General features: G+C 37.4%; 3 protein-coding genes across 3 annotated transcripts; all 3 read right to left on the bottom strand.

Moving 5' to 3' along the window:
* Nucleotides 1-546: 546 nt before the first annotated feature.
* GCK72_014458 (uncharacterized protein) lies at nt 547-2,271 on the bottom strand (the record flags this gene model as incomplete). The annotated part of the gene is made up of 8 exons (XM_053730297.1): nt 547-622; nt 670-974; nt 1,020-1,096; nt 1,371-1,442; nt 1,492-1,651; nt 1,696-1,960; nt 2,020-2,102; nt 2,149-2,271. The coding sequence occupies 8 exons, from the start codon at nt 2,269-2,271 to the stop codon at nt 547-549; spliced, it is 1,161 nt and encodes a 386-aa protein (XP_053585069.1).
* Nucleotides 2,272-3,162: 891 nt separating this feature from the next.
* GCK72_014457 (uncharacterized protein) lies at nt 3,163-7,292 on the bottom strand (the record flags this gene model as incomplete). The annotated part of the gene is made up of 12 exons (XM_053730296.1): nt 3,163-3,413; nt 3,704-4,038; nt 4,086-4,165; nt 4,222-4,360; nt 4,406-4,525; nt 4,666-4,775; nt 5,097-5,187; nt 6,459-6,553; nt 6,600-6,734; nt 6,787-6,861; nt 6,982-7,089; nt 7,140-7,292. The coding sequence occupies 12 exons, from the start codon at nt 7,290-7,292 to the stop codon at nt 3,163-3,165; spliced, it is 1,692 nt and encodes a 563-aa protein (XP_053585068.1).
* A 3,493-nt stretch (nt 7,293-10,785) lies between these two features.
* GCK72_014456 (uncharacterized protein) lies at nt 10,786-12,352 on the bottom strand (the record flags this gene model as incomplete). Its single annotated transcript, XM_053730295.1, has 6 exons — nt 10,786-10,877; nt 11,011-11,126; nt 11,179-11,478; nt 11,532-11,686; nt 12,004-12,200; nt 12,250-12,352. 6 exons carry the CDS (start codon nt 12,350-12,352, stop codon nt 10,786-10,788), a joined length of 963 nt encoding a protein of 320 aa, XP_053585067.1.
* Between the last annotated feature and the right edge of the window lie 1,866 nt (nt 12,353-14,218).

The raw sequence follows: 14,218 nt of genomic DNA, 5'->3' as shown, positions 1-14,218 counted from the left end.
ATGTGCATTAGTTTGATTAGTTTTCCGATACGACGTATTTTGAGAAAATCTTTGGATTTACAGAGATGAATAATTGTTTTGAAATACAAATTTATATTTCGAAACTCCTAAAAACTAGAAAACTTTCATTAAGATGGTCCTTGCTTCATGTTATTCAGACAATTTAGACTTCGCTAATTGTCTCATTAAAATTTTGTTTCTGTATCATTATTCGAATTATACTTCCATTACGCCAACGATATGATGAGAGGAATAATTCTTGAAAATGGATGACAGCGTAGGATTATTGAAGGCTCAGACACGGATTCGTATCAGTCTTTAGTATATTTTGATAAAATTTAGTAGAATTTCCTATTTCGTAAGCGTCCTTGCGCAATACTTCGGCTTTATTAGGAAAACAATGTGAACAACAAAACCCGGGGGAATTTGGAAAGGACCGAACAATCTTTGCAATAAACTTTGACTATAAACATTGATAATGACATAGAACAAGAGATATATGATATAAAACAATTTTTGACGTTATTAATTGGCAAATAATACTATTCATGCTTTGTTGGTTTCCAGTGGCTGAAGTTCAGTCTCTTTGGGTGCATCCGTTGGTAACGCTTGATGAGAAGCTCTGAAAAAAATCAACCATATTCTGAACACAAATGCAGAAAAACTCACTTGTATGGATAAAGACTGTACGCGAAAACAGCTGCAATAACTCCAGATGCTCCGACAAGGAAAAGGATAGTTGGACGGAAATTGAATAAGAAGTAAGCAGCGATACAATTGAGAACAATGGCGAGGGATGTTGCAAACGCTTTCAATATGTTATCGGCGTATTTAATCACGACAGCTACGACGAGTCCTCCGAATGCATTGACAGCGACAGTAACCCACACAGCCCAATCGAATCCTTGCAACATGTTATCCCAAATGCTCACTGGATTCACTCCATCAGCATAAAGACTGGAATTGTCTTTGACCTGAATAGGAAATATGATCAGTTTGAATGTCGATTGATAAATTACCGATGCGAACAAAAATGCGAAGAAAATGGATGGAAGAGCAAGTTGTATGTTTCTGATCCAGATAGACACGTTTGAACCTGAATAAACTTTGTGATATTCTGACTGTGCTGATCCGAATTAGAATTGCCCGGGTCAGAACTGGTACGAATAAGAACCGAACAAAATATAATTTAACATTATATTTAGCCATTAGACCTGGATTGGACGGTTCTGATTCGTAGCAGTTCCGACCTGGGCAGTTCTGATTTGGGTAGTTATATTTCGGATACAGTTCTGATTTGTACCAGTTTTGTTTCAGGCAGTTCTGATTAGGGGAAGTACCATTCTGACATCTAATTGATAAAAACTGACCTTTCAGAATCTTCTCGAAGTATATTCCAGCGAACCCAGAGAGCACACATGCTATGAGAACGGCAATGAATCCTGGAATACATAAAAATGATAACGTTATTTCATTTGATTTAATGCTCACCCAGGATGGAATTTTCTGTTATACCGGGAGTTGAAGCTGTTGTGACAACAGTCGCCAGAGTGGAAGTTAAGTTTGAGAACGGAGGTACTGTGGATGGAGCAACGGTGGTGGAGATATTGGCACGAGCAGCAGCCTCGCGCTCATTCGACATCTTTTGATCCTGAAACATTCATAAAGATGACTGTTTAAAAAATAAATTCTTACATATTGAACAACAACGACTCCAGCGAAGAGAACTAATAAAGAAATCCATTGTTGAACTGACAGACGACGCTTAAGAACAAGGACAGTGAATCCAGCTGTCGTTAAAATTTTCAACTGATATGTGACCATGTAAGTGGCAGCTGGAAGATTGTCGACTGCCACGTAGAGAAGGAAGTTTTGGACGGTATATATCGCAGCTGGCACTAATACTTTCAAAGTGTCTTTCCAGTTGACGAAGAATTCGTGATGGATACGTTTCAGGCCTCTGAAAGGAAAGCGTTGAAGCCAAAACGTGAATATAATTTTATTTTATTATAAACTAACTTGACAAGACTCTTCTCCTCCACACACGCCAGCAGAAGACTCACTGTGCATTTGAAAATTTCTCCGAAGAAGACTGTGATAGTCTGAAAAATATAGCGTTCAGACATGAGTAATTTTTTTTTTAACCACCTTCAAGAACTTCGCTCTGTCCTTGGTCATCGCATATCGCATGAAAAGCACCAGTGAGCAGTTCTGGACTACCAGAACTATCAGTGATGTATATTTTATGGTATCTCCTTTACTAGGAGCCATTTTGATCTGAAATGAGATAAAGTTTTAGCAACAGAACAGAAGTTTTGCGATGAAAACCAGAAATAGAAGTGATAACAAATCCTAGTGGTGGGAATGAAATTTACTCTATACTGATGATTGCTTTCGAACTATAGGAACTTTCAAAAAAACTGGTTTTAGTGCGAAAAATAACAGAAATTGAAGAGAATGGTGCAGTACAACAGCACATGCGTCCTCCAATGGGACTCAATTTTCTCACACTTTAATCGTCTTCGTCTCTCAAACAATACACACACTCGCTCTTTTTTACTTCAAAACACAAACAAATGAGGCGCATATATTACGAACGATAGTACGTTCGAATATTATCAATATTCTGTTGTACGAAACAAAATGTACGGATTGCAACGTGGCCTTTTTGTGGGACCAGCTGCGAATAGACACAATTAATACACTGGAGACGCAGATGAGCACGAAGAAAGTGCACAGCTGATCAAGGGAAGGGCAAATGGGGTCGTACTTTGACGTAGATGTATGATGTGCCATGAGTTAGATTAAACAAAAAGAAATATGAGTGGGGTTAGACTGAAACTTTCAGACGAGAAATACAATAAATGTGATTGAATTCTTTGTTTATTTGCGTAGAAATTGGAAGGAAAGAAATGAAAGTAAAAATATCACGAACGACACACCACAGATTCAACAGAGAAGGTAAAAGGATGATAACTGATATCAGTTTTGAAAAAACTGACAAAGTGAAGGTCAGTGACAGAAAAATGCATCACAACCTCCTAAAAAATAGATAAATGCAATAAATGAACAGTTTCTAATTACATAAACTATGAAACGAAAATGAAAATGACCCCGGAATGATTTGACCACCGATACAATCAATTTGAATAACCTATTTTTTTACAAACAAAACGCCTCCTTCGTAGAAGGAATTTCTCCTCGTAGTCGACTAAGAGCTGCAACCATTGACTGATGAGAAGAATAGAGGAAAATCGAAAATATCACAAGTGCGGCACCGAGCAAGAAAGTTAACGATGGAATGAAATCGAAGAGGAACATGGATCCAATCGTTGAAAGAACTATAGCGACTGATGTGGCAAAATTCTTGGCAATGTTATCGGCATACTTGATGCAAACCGCAACAGAGAGACCTGCAAAATAGAATGTTTAGTGTACAACGTGTGAACAATCCATTTTTTTGCAATAGGAAGGCTGTATGTATTTGTTTACTTTGTACGAATTGGATGTAGTTTCGATACGAAAAATATTTCTAATTTATAGAGCGGCCATTGTAACTACTACTATAGGAACACAATTCCGACGTTATTCGTTTTTAGAACTGCTACAAAATAGAACCTTGAGCATTCCGTAGTTTGAGTAACAGTTCCATTTTGCAACAGTTCTAATAGCGAATACCACCCGAAATGTCTCTTTTACTAACCTCCAATACCGTACCAAAGTACAGTAAGCCAGACAATGGAATCGAACCCATACAGAAGTCCATACTCATTTACTGTTTTTGCGTCTTGCATATAAATTGCGAGAAAGGAAGATGGAATCGCGAATACTGCCATCTGGACATTTCTCATCCACAGCGAGACTGGAGCGGATCCTTTCAGAATTTTTTCGAAATAAATTCCAGCAAATCCAGACAAACAACATGCGACTACAACTGCAACAAATCCGATGAATGGAGACTCGCCAGCAATTTCTTTTGATTTTGTTCCTTGTAATTGTACTAGTGAAACTCCAGCAAATAGTACTGCGAGGGCAAACCTGAAATTAAGAAAAAATTAGCACTGGGAAAGAATGAGAATATAGACCATTGTGTCCTATTGAGAGATCTGCGCAAGATGATAACCGTGAAAATAGCAGCGGTGAAAATCTTTAGTTGTGATGTTATCTGGAAGAAAAAGCAACGGTTTTTTCGTTGATTCTTCAAGGAGATGAGTGTCTCACCATGAAGGTTGCTGCATCTAAATGAGAAGCTGCCACGTAGAATAAGTTATTTTGAACTATGTAAATCATGGCCGGTATGCATACTTTCATTGTATCATAGGGCTGTTCAAGAATCTGCGTTTTGAGGGCATGTACGAACCTGAAAAGCAGAAATGCAATACAAAGTTCTCGCATTGTGAATTACCTTCTTGGAGTTTCTTCTTGAGCAACTAAAAACAGACAGATTACACATTTGATGACTTCTGTCAACCACACAGCTACTGTACTTACAAACATAGCATCTACTTCACGTGCACGGGAGTATCTGAAAATATAATTTTTGTCAATAAAAAGAACGAAAAATATATTGTTCAAAAACTTCGTCTATAAATGAACTCATTGGATCCGCAGTAGCAGTCTCCGAAACACTTTTTATGACGAGCAACATATTTTTATATCATTTACCTGATCAGGAGAGTATGTATACTGTTTTGGAGGGTAAGCCATATCAGGATTGCGGTCTTCATACCACTTCTCGCTTGCGTTGATTCTCTGCCAACTGACACCGACGGCACCTGGAAAACAGAAAGAATCGTTCAAAATGGGGTAACGGAGGAGGGAAATTGGAAATGAAAAGTCTTGAATGTTGGCCGTCTGGCTTAGGATCTTAGATGGCTATCGTTCGTGGGACGCCGACGGACGCGAAATTCGAAGAAGGCCTTGTTCTTTCTCAGGAGGTACGCTTTTTAGCTGAATGGCAAGTTTGGCGGAATTCTTTTGAATTTTATGGTATCGAATTGGAGTGGTTACTTGCCCGTGTAATACAAGTTATCTTTTTTTTTTTAATTATGGTTTACTTCTTCTGTTCTGAAACCTAGAATAACAGAACGACTCACCGGAATTTTAACCGCACCCTCGGGCGTTGTGTGGAGCAATGGGTGATGATCGTCGGCATTTTTACCCATTCTACTCCAACCCGCTTGGATCCTGAAAAATTATTGAAAAAGGTTGTCAAAAGAAATGAGAAGAGGAAGAAATCGCGAAATGTAGTGAGCGCTTCCCTCATGTTCCTGTTTTTCGCCTACCGCCTCCGTCGAATTCGAGATAAGTCGATAAATTTAGAAAGAACGGAACGAGGGAAACAAAAATCAAGAGTAATATGGTTCGAATGAATCAAATATAAAGCCGACCGTTACTGGAACGTGGAATTTCGGCAAAGAAGAGGCAAGAGAGAAGAGAGTGAGGAGCAAGTGCACATTTGAAAAGAGACGAGAGAGAACGAAACGAAACGAAAGTATGGAGTAGCAGACACTCAATGCCACGAAGGATCTACATCTGTACCGTTTAAGGTCATAAAAAACCGCTGCCGAAAAATTGTTGCAAAAACGAAGTTGAAGTGTGTATATGAAAAGGAATTAACTACATCTGGTTCATTTTTGAAAGTGATATTTTACAGACAAAATACACTTTTAATGCCAGTCGACCAGTCAGGTGTTTGAACAAGTTTTGTAGTTTTCTTTAAAAGGTGCTGATGTCGCTAGTGGTCTTTGGGAGTACAGGAAGTAATAGATAAACTTATCAGCTCAAATGATCAATCTAAATAACATTTCAGGTTATAAATTAAGAAAAAGAGGACGCAAAAAAATTCTGAAAAACTCGATTTAATTTTATCAAACCAATTCTTTAACTGAAAGTTTAATTTAATTAAGAATTTCGCGCATATGCAACCGCGCTCTACTCAGAAGGCGAAAAAAAGCGGCAACTCGAATTGATTTATTTTCCGGCTATACAGTATATACTCCAGCGCTGGACTGCGCAGTATACTGTACTCATATACAGTACTCATAATTGAGCTCATGAGTACACAATTATTAAAATTTATCGAACCGTTGAACAGATAACTGACACGTAAATCAAAATCGATTCAAAAAAGGCACATTGAAAACAATAGGCAGGAAAACAGAAGAAATCAGAAAGTGGAAAATGCTCAAAATTAGGATTATTATGATTGGATCGTCTCGTATTATGAACGGAAAGTGGTCCGGGATATTGATAGAAAACGGGAAGAAATAAGTGAAAAATGGATTGTGAGCCCGGAAAGAAATCGGTTGAAGTTGGTTGCGAACTGGGAGGAAAACCGGTTGAGGTGATGGCAGATTGGCACAAAACAACTAAAACAAAACAATAACTAACTTCTAGAAAGTGAATGAGTTAAAATGAAATGTACAATACAAGAATGAAAACAATTTGGAAATCACTCGTCATCTTCATCTGCTTTTTGTAATTGTAACTTGTATTTCTCTTGACTGGATCTTCGTTCACACAGATACCAACTGGCGATCAATTGAATTATCTGAAAGTATGAACGTTTTGGAGTAATTATGAGTGGTTCGAATTACCTGAACAGCAAAAAATATAAGCAGAAGACATATAAGAAGATTTTCGGAACTTCTAAAAGTATCAAGTGGAACGCATGGTTGGCCTTCTAAACAACTCGGTTTGTTCTTCCAGATATCTTCCAATTTCATATGTAACTGAAAATTATTCACTTGAGAAATTACAAGTGTTTTTGATAGAAAAACTTACTCTTTTTCTGACTGTTAGTGTAAAAGCGAACGAAATTCCAATCATGAACATCATAGCAACTTGTCCAAGGATAAACTGAAAATTATAGATTTGAGTTTTGAGTTGAGTTCTGGAGTACTGTACTGTTCTCTTTATATTAGAACAGTAGTTTTCCTCGTGAATTTATATTGTTTTTTCAAGGAAAGAAATACTTACCACGAATAGAAGAATCGAGTTGAGAAAACACAATGAAACGAGTCCAAGAAGTGACAAAACAAAGAGGAAAGTTGCATAGCAGCCGATGAGAAGAAGTGTTACGATGAACTGAAATATTGGGAATAAGATAAAATGAAAACTGGATGAAAGAGACTTACCTGTGGATATTCATTGACTCTTTCTGGTGAAACTACAGGCTTTGGTGGATTGAATGCTGATAGAAGAGTAATTAGAAGAAGAGAAATAGATACAGAAAGAAATAAGAGATTAGTTAAAGTGGCAATGCATCGTGCTATCCGCGTATACGCCATCCGGCGATCCGCTCCTCTCTCCGTTCCGAATTACTCGTTTTTGGCGTTCGTTCCTCCGATACAGAGTAAGTGAGTGCGGGAGGCCCGCCACGGCCACCGACTTGTGGGTCAGTCGAGCAAAACGAAGAAAATGAAATGAGCACACAGCCAAAAGCTCCGGGGCGACTGAGATGCTGCGTCTGGAGAAATAAAGAAGATGTGGAGACGCAGACCGTTTGAAGACGGACCGCTTCTTCTTTTTAGCTATCTGCAGAAAAAAGAAAATGAAACATTTTTGGAAGCGAAACGACACGAAACGAAACTGATATTTTATGAGAAGAAATAAGAAGAGAAGAAGGAAGAGAAAGAGTCGTTTAGACAAGAGAAAAACTGGGACAAAACAAAAACGGATAGATAAAAAGAGAGACGTTAGAGAGTCCCCTGAGGTACACTGTTTTGTTTTTTTATATTGTGAGTGAAATGGATGAAGTAGTTTTAGTACTGAATCAGTTGGCTTGTTGTTATTATTACAGGTGTTTTGATGTGGGAACAAGTTTGTTAGTTTTTTAGAAAAAAGGTGATGAATGACTCAGAATTGACGTAAAATTTTATGAAATCAGGAGATGAAAAGTCTCGAAAAATGTTTCTTTTTGTTGAGATGACGAACACAAAAACACAAAAAAATAAAGAAAAAAAGAAGAAAAGGAGAAGAATTTTTGAGGTGCATGATTCATGAAAAATGAAATTGTTAGAAAGTTTTTGGGAAAAAAAACGAAAACCCATTAGAGAAACGTACGATGATTGAATTTCTGTGTCTTCTGACTATCGAGATACTGTTAAGCGATTTTTGATATATAGTTTTGAAAGAGAAGAAGGAACAGACACTTTGAACACAGAAATGATAATGAATACACTTTTGTAGCCTCAACAGAGCAGAGAAGAAATTTAACTACAGTAAACTAAGTCATATTCGCTTCAGAGTTTGTTGATGATTCCATTGAGACTTCAATTGAGAGTTCTTGAAATCTTCTTTAAATGCGACAAAGAAATTGAATTGCAAGAACAAAAAACTACTGTAGACTACATTTAACTAGAATTTTATTCGCACTCGGATTCAAAAATCGTAGTTGATTCATCAGATACAATGAAGAAAAGAACGATTTGAGTCGACATTTCTTTTCATTCATTATTCATCTCCTTTTAAAAAATGGAATAGAAATCTCATTCCTATTCAGGATGGAATTTTGAATGAAGATGCCAGAAGATTCTGCCAGTTTTTTACTTGAGGAGTTGCTGTGGAATACTCTTGGAGTTTGAAATGAAATGATATAAGACGAAACTATTCGGTAGATGGAACAGGTGAATTCATAATTGGTATTCAATATCTGTTTGTCTGAAAATGCTAGCTCTAATTCAGTTTTTTCTACTTGAAAAAAATGTTTGGGATAAAAAAGGAAGATTATTGGACCAAATGTCGTAACTCTTGTCATTTCAAAGTGTTGCTTGACAGCTGGGTCAAAATCTCCTCATTGCTTTTGGATTGGATGAGTCTCATCATGAGATGAATTATCCTGTTGTCCCAAACTTAGTTGATTAGTTATTTTTATAGAAACTGCTGCTGTGATTGATTCTACAAAAAGAAAGTAAGAAAAGTCAACACGTAGAGAGTATTACAACATCTACAATCAGAAGAATGATTCAGAATTTCGACTGTCCACTAACGAAAAGGTCATAACGAAAAGCCACTTTACATCGATCGACCTTATACAAATAGACAACTAGACAGTATTTAAAATAAGAGAGAAAAAGAGAGACATTCGTCCGAATTCATTCTTCTTCTTCTTCTTCTTCTTCTATTCTTCTTGTTTTTCATCAATAATATGAAAACAGGAAGAACATGAAAAAGGGTGCGAAACGGTGGACCACTGGGAGTAGCGAAATGAAGCCAATTTATAATTTCGATCGGAGCAGAAAAGAAGAGAAAAGGAATAGAGAGAAATAGAGATGAAAGGAGAAGAAGAAAAGAAGAAACAGAAGGTGCCCTCGGGTTGACAAATTAATTGGAAAGAGTCTCTCATCAAAGTGCACTCAAAATCAACATTCTTCTATTTCTTTTAAAGAAATGTTGACAGGAAATGGAATGATAAGAAGACATTTACAGGTCAACACTGATTCATACAGCGAAAGAAGTTTTTATATACGGAGGAGTTATGTAATGGGTTTGACTCATTGAATAGTCACGAATCATTTCAGAGATACGTCAAGTTCAGATTTCTCTAGAGACAAAGCATGTGATTCTGATGGACATTTAATGGTTCATTATCTAGAAACACATATTATCAGTTGACTGGAGAATTCTAATTAGAGGTTAACCAGTGATAAGGTTCTGTTCTATTTTATGATTTTCATGGAGTCAAAAGTCACCAATCAGATCGTGTTTTCTGATTGCCCACGTAGTTTTTCTGAAACGTTTAACCTTCTTTTATATAAGGAAAAAGAAAGGAGAAAAAACTCGAATCAGACATCTTGAATCAATTCGTACCAACGGAAATAATAAATCAGGAAGAGGAAATGCCTTGGTTAAATAGAAATCGAGAGGGATTCAAATTGATATTCCTTAAAATTGTAGTAGTTTTCTTCCTCTTCTCGAATCTATCATTTCCAGTCGTGACGTGGCAAAAAAAGAGAAATGGCGTAGGATAAGAAGAAGAAGAAAACAATAGGAGTAGACGTCAGTGAAAAAAGATGAAAGATTCTGAAGTAGGAAAAAAAGAACAGAGTTTTTATGTGAGTCGTTAAGAAACTTTGAATCACTTCAATCCTTTTCGATATCTCTTTTTCTTCTTCGATCCAGTTTACTCATTATTGAAAACCAGTCGAATCTTGTTGACTCTTCGAATGCAATTTCTTCAATTTAACGACCCGTAAATTTGAATTCAAGGAAACGATGAGCCGTCTGAATACCGAAACGTTAGAGAAAACGAGTAAAAAGACGACAATTGAGGAGAGCGCGAGACCAAAAAAACTCGAAAACCGGAATTTGTCTTTTTTTCTGTCGGGGTCGTCGGGTGGCGCATCTCAAATTGAATGCCGTTTGTGTATCGAGTAGAAAAGAGTGTGCTGATTGAAGAGGTTTCAGAGAAACCTACAAAAAATACAGATAGGTGATGGTTCGAATGATTTATTGAAGAGAAAGAGACAAACTAAGTTTCAAATATCACATATATTCGATTATCATGTAAATGTATCATTATGTTCTAGGAAGAATATGAATGAGGAAATATGAAGTAAATTTGTGATGCTTGTACAAATATTGTAAAGCCTTGTGATATGAGGGAGAATGAAGAAAAGAGGATAAAACGTATCGATAAATTAATGGTGAGAATTTGGGGTTGAAAAAATCTGATCATATTAGAGTACGGAACAAAAACACAAAAATACCCGGAATGTGGCAAAAAGAAGATAATGGATTGGTGGCGAGACGAGAGTTGTTATAAGTTAAACGGATAATTGTCTAAACGTCAAGAAGTTCCTTCTTTTCCGACTTCGCCACACTTTCCGACGAGTTGCTGTACTCGTTGTCCTCGAGGAGAGCATCCAGACGGTCTGCAATTTGAATCTTATGAGCTGAGAAAATGCGTTATGCTGCTAAATAAAATGTTTCAATCAATTTCATTCAAAATATATTTTTCTTCAATACTCTTTATGTGTCGATATTTTGAACCCAAAAATAAAATACCTTGGGAAACCACAGATGATAGAAGGAATCCATCAGAGTGCAAGATACGGAGAAGCAGACTGACATTGATGACAGCGAAACAGAATCCTCCTCCGAAAGCGATGCACTTGAAGACGCTGTAAAAATTGATTTATGTAAGGATCTTCGAGAGCAATTGAATAAACTAACAAGTGAATGTGGTCATAGTTGACCCATGCCCATCCGAAGAGGAAGAACTGAACGAAACCACGGAAAATGATGAAACTGAAGAGGTTGAGGTAAGATATGACTTTGGAGAATCCAATCATCGAAGTAGTTGACAACTTGGAGATATGAAGAATCGATCTAGTGTGCAAGAAGATTGAAGAAACTTCCATAAGCATAGCCCAATAAGCATATAAGAGGAACTTCTTTGAAAGAACAGCGGTAGAAAGTACATAGATGGAGGCAACATGATGAAAGAGAAGCACACCCGTGGAGATCGAAAGTCTGGAATATACGAAGTTGGATTTATGTTTCTCTATTCTAGAAATGTAACTTACTTATCGTTCAGAACGAGATCGATTCCGTCATAGAAAAAGTATCCAATTGAGAGAGTGATTATCTGTGAGTCGAGGTAGGAATAGTAATGAAGTGGTGCAGCGAACATCAACTTAGTGTTATAGCAGAAGAAAGCGAACAAGTAGAGTCCGGAGATCTGAAAGTTCATTTTTATTATAAAATTGAACTATGATCGCAGTAATTATCTTTCATTGCTGAGACAATCATATTTTTATGCAGTTTTTTGTTTTTCTTGTTTGTTAATGAACAGAAATCCAATACACCAACATCCTGTTAGTTCATCAGATGTCTCATTTCTCTACTCTCTCTCGTTTACAGACATTCTTTGAAGCTTTCTCAGATTTCACATCACTTTTAAAAGTTTCTCGTGCACATTGCTGCTCAAAAATTAATGAGAGAAAGGTCAACTCCGTTTTCATTTACGTCAGAAGCTGAATAAAGAAAAGAACCCACCGTCGAATGAATGAGAGAAGTGGTCAAATTGAGAAGACGTTTCCTCTTGATTCCTTCTTGCCAACTCAGCCAGCAGTTGTACTGCACACATGCATAAACAGCAAACCAGAGAACTGTGTAAAAAACTACAGTTGGAAGAAAGATAGAGTTGATGAATCCCCAATAGGAAGGTGCTACTAACTCAGCACCGGCAGTACCTGGAATTGAAAAAATTAGAAACAAACCGAAAATAAACAAAAAACTCACCAGGCGCTCCTACATCTGTGTTGTTATCGACTGCGAATAAATGAAATGGCGCCGCTTGAATACGGTCCAAACCCTCTTGCCACCTCATAAGAGCCTCGGCCATTTTTGTGTTCGTCCGGCTAGAAAGAGGGTACATTTTACAATGAGAACGACGATGGGACGATGAAGAATAGGGAAAAGGAGGTGGGGTTAAGACTCGAGGACACCCGAGAAGGGACCAAGAGACGCAGAGCAAATTTCACTTGGATGGCAAGAAACATTTCTGTAGTTTGGACTGAAGGGTCCGTTGGGACGAAGAGATGATATGTTCGGATTGAAAAATCTAGAGAAGGATGTTAATTCAAGGAACATTCGGACGATGCAAGGAAGTGAGAAAATGGAGAAGAATGAAGGAAACTTTATGTAAACATAGGTTGCGCTAACTGAAGCGTCAAGGGGATGTCGAGAAGGAAAAGAGAACGATTTTTACAAAGAAAAGAACTGATACAATACAATGAGGCTTTCAAACAGCTTTTGTTGAAAAATTCAATACCAAAGATTAAAAAATATTCTCTGAGTCAAGCATAATTCTGAGAAAGAGAAATTTTTGTGAGCGGATTTTTCCTCTTTTCAGTGATCTCTGATAACTTTATCGATTGCTCATAGTTTTTTTCTTTAAACTTTATCATTGTTTGTTAGGAAATTCTCTGTCGAATGATCAAAAACTAATGACGAGACGACGTCGCTTCAGTGTGAAAGTAAAAAGAGAACAATCAAATGACGAAGACAAAAAAGCGAGACAAGAATTCAACCATTATTTAGTCTGGATTCACACTGAAATAGTGAAGAAGAGCTAGAATAGCACGAGCTTCAGAACGAATTATTTTCTAGAAATCAGGCGATGGAAAAAAATCAGGAACGAGAGGCGGAAGACGCAGAGAAAGATGCGATGCATGAATCACCGGCGGAAAAGTATTGCGGGCGTCGCGTCGCTCTCTCGTTTCGTCATGTTGTCTCCGCTCCCAACCAAAAAGGATTGAGGTCGGAATCGGAAACAAGGCATTCTTCTCCTTTTTTGGTTGTACTGAATTGATGGTGTATGTCTGGAGAAGAGTCCATGCTAGCTGTACAACGTTTACTAGCCAATGAGTAGGCGAGGTATTGCAAAGGGAACAAACTGATAAATCGGGAAAATGATAAATCGCCCTGGTGCACCCAAATATTTGATTAGTAGAGGAAAGACCGAAAAGAGGTCGGCTGGAGAGCACAAAGAGAATAGGACAGAAGGAAGTAATGATGAGCAATTGTCTGATGATAATAACAAAGTTGAAACGGTGATCGTTGACATAAATTCTATACGCCCACTTTGAAACGGAATGGGGTGATCGGACGGTTCGCCAGGTCGTCGGCCGCTCCTACTCGCAGACTGGCATGTGCGAGAAACTGAAGCGGCGCCGAGTGCCAAAACCATGAACTATTATTACTGGATGGGAAAGAGGGTGTAGTGAAATCAGTGAGCATTTGAGCAGCTGCCAGGGACAGCCGTGTAATACACACACATACTTTACTGCTGCAGTCACAAACTTGGTGGGCGAAAAAAAGAGCAAATGTATTCTAGCTGAGCTACAAATGAAAATTCACATATTTTCATCCCTCTATTTTTTACTGGAACTTCTCAGGCATTACGAGTACGTGATAGAATAAAAATGTTTCAACAAAAACCAAAAATCGATAAGAGTATGGACCAGAAGTTGATGACCTCAAACAGTAAATCTTTCGGTACAGATCTTATTAGTTGGAAAGTAGGAAAATATTATGTTTTTTTGTAAATTTTACCTCTATTATATCGATTTAAAAATTAATTCCGAGAGAAAAAGAACGAAACGTAAAGGACTTCTTTGATTGTGTCCACATGCCTAGAATAGAAAGGCTCACGAATAACTAATTGAATAACAAAATGGGAGAGACGTCTATAGAAAAAGAGAAAAAA

Source organism: Caenorhabditis remanei, chromosome IV (assembly GCF_010183535.1).
Source record: "Caenorhabditis remanei strain PX506 chromosome IV, whole genome shotgun sequence".
In the NCBI taxonomy this organism is placed as follows: domain Eukaryota; kingdom Metazoa; phylum Nematoda; class Chromadorea; order Rhabditida; family Rhabditidae; genus Caenorhabditis; species Caenorhabditis remanei.
The sequence above is the reverse complement of the archived record's forward strand: the minus strand, read 5'-3'. Positions and strand labels throughout refer to the sequence as shown.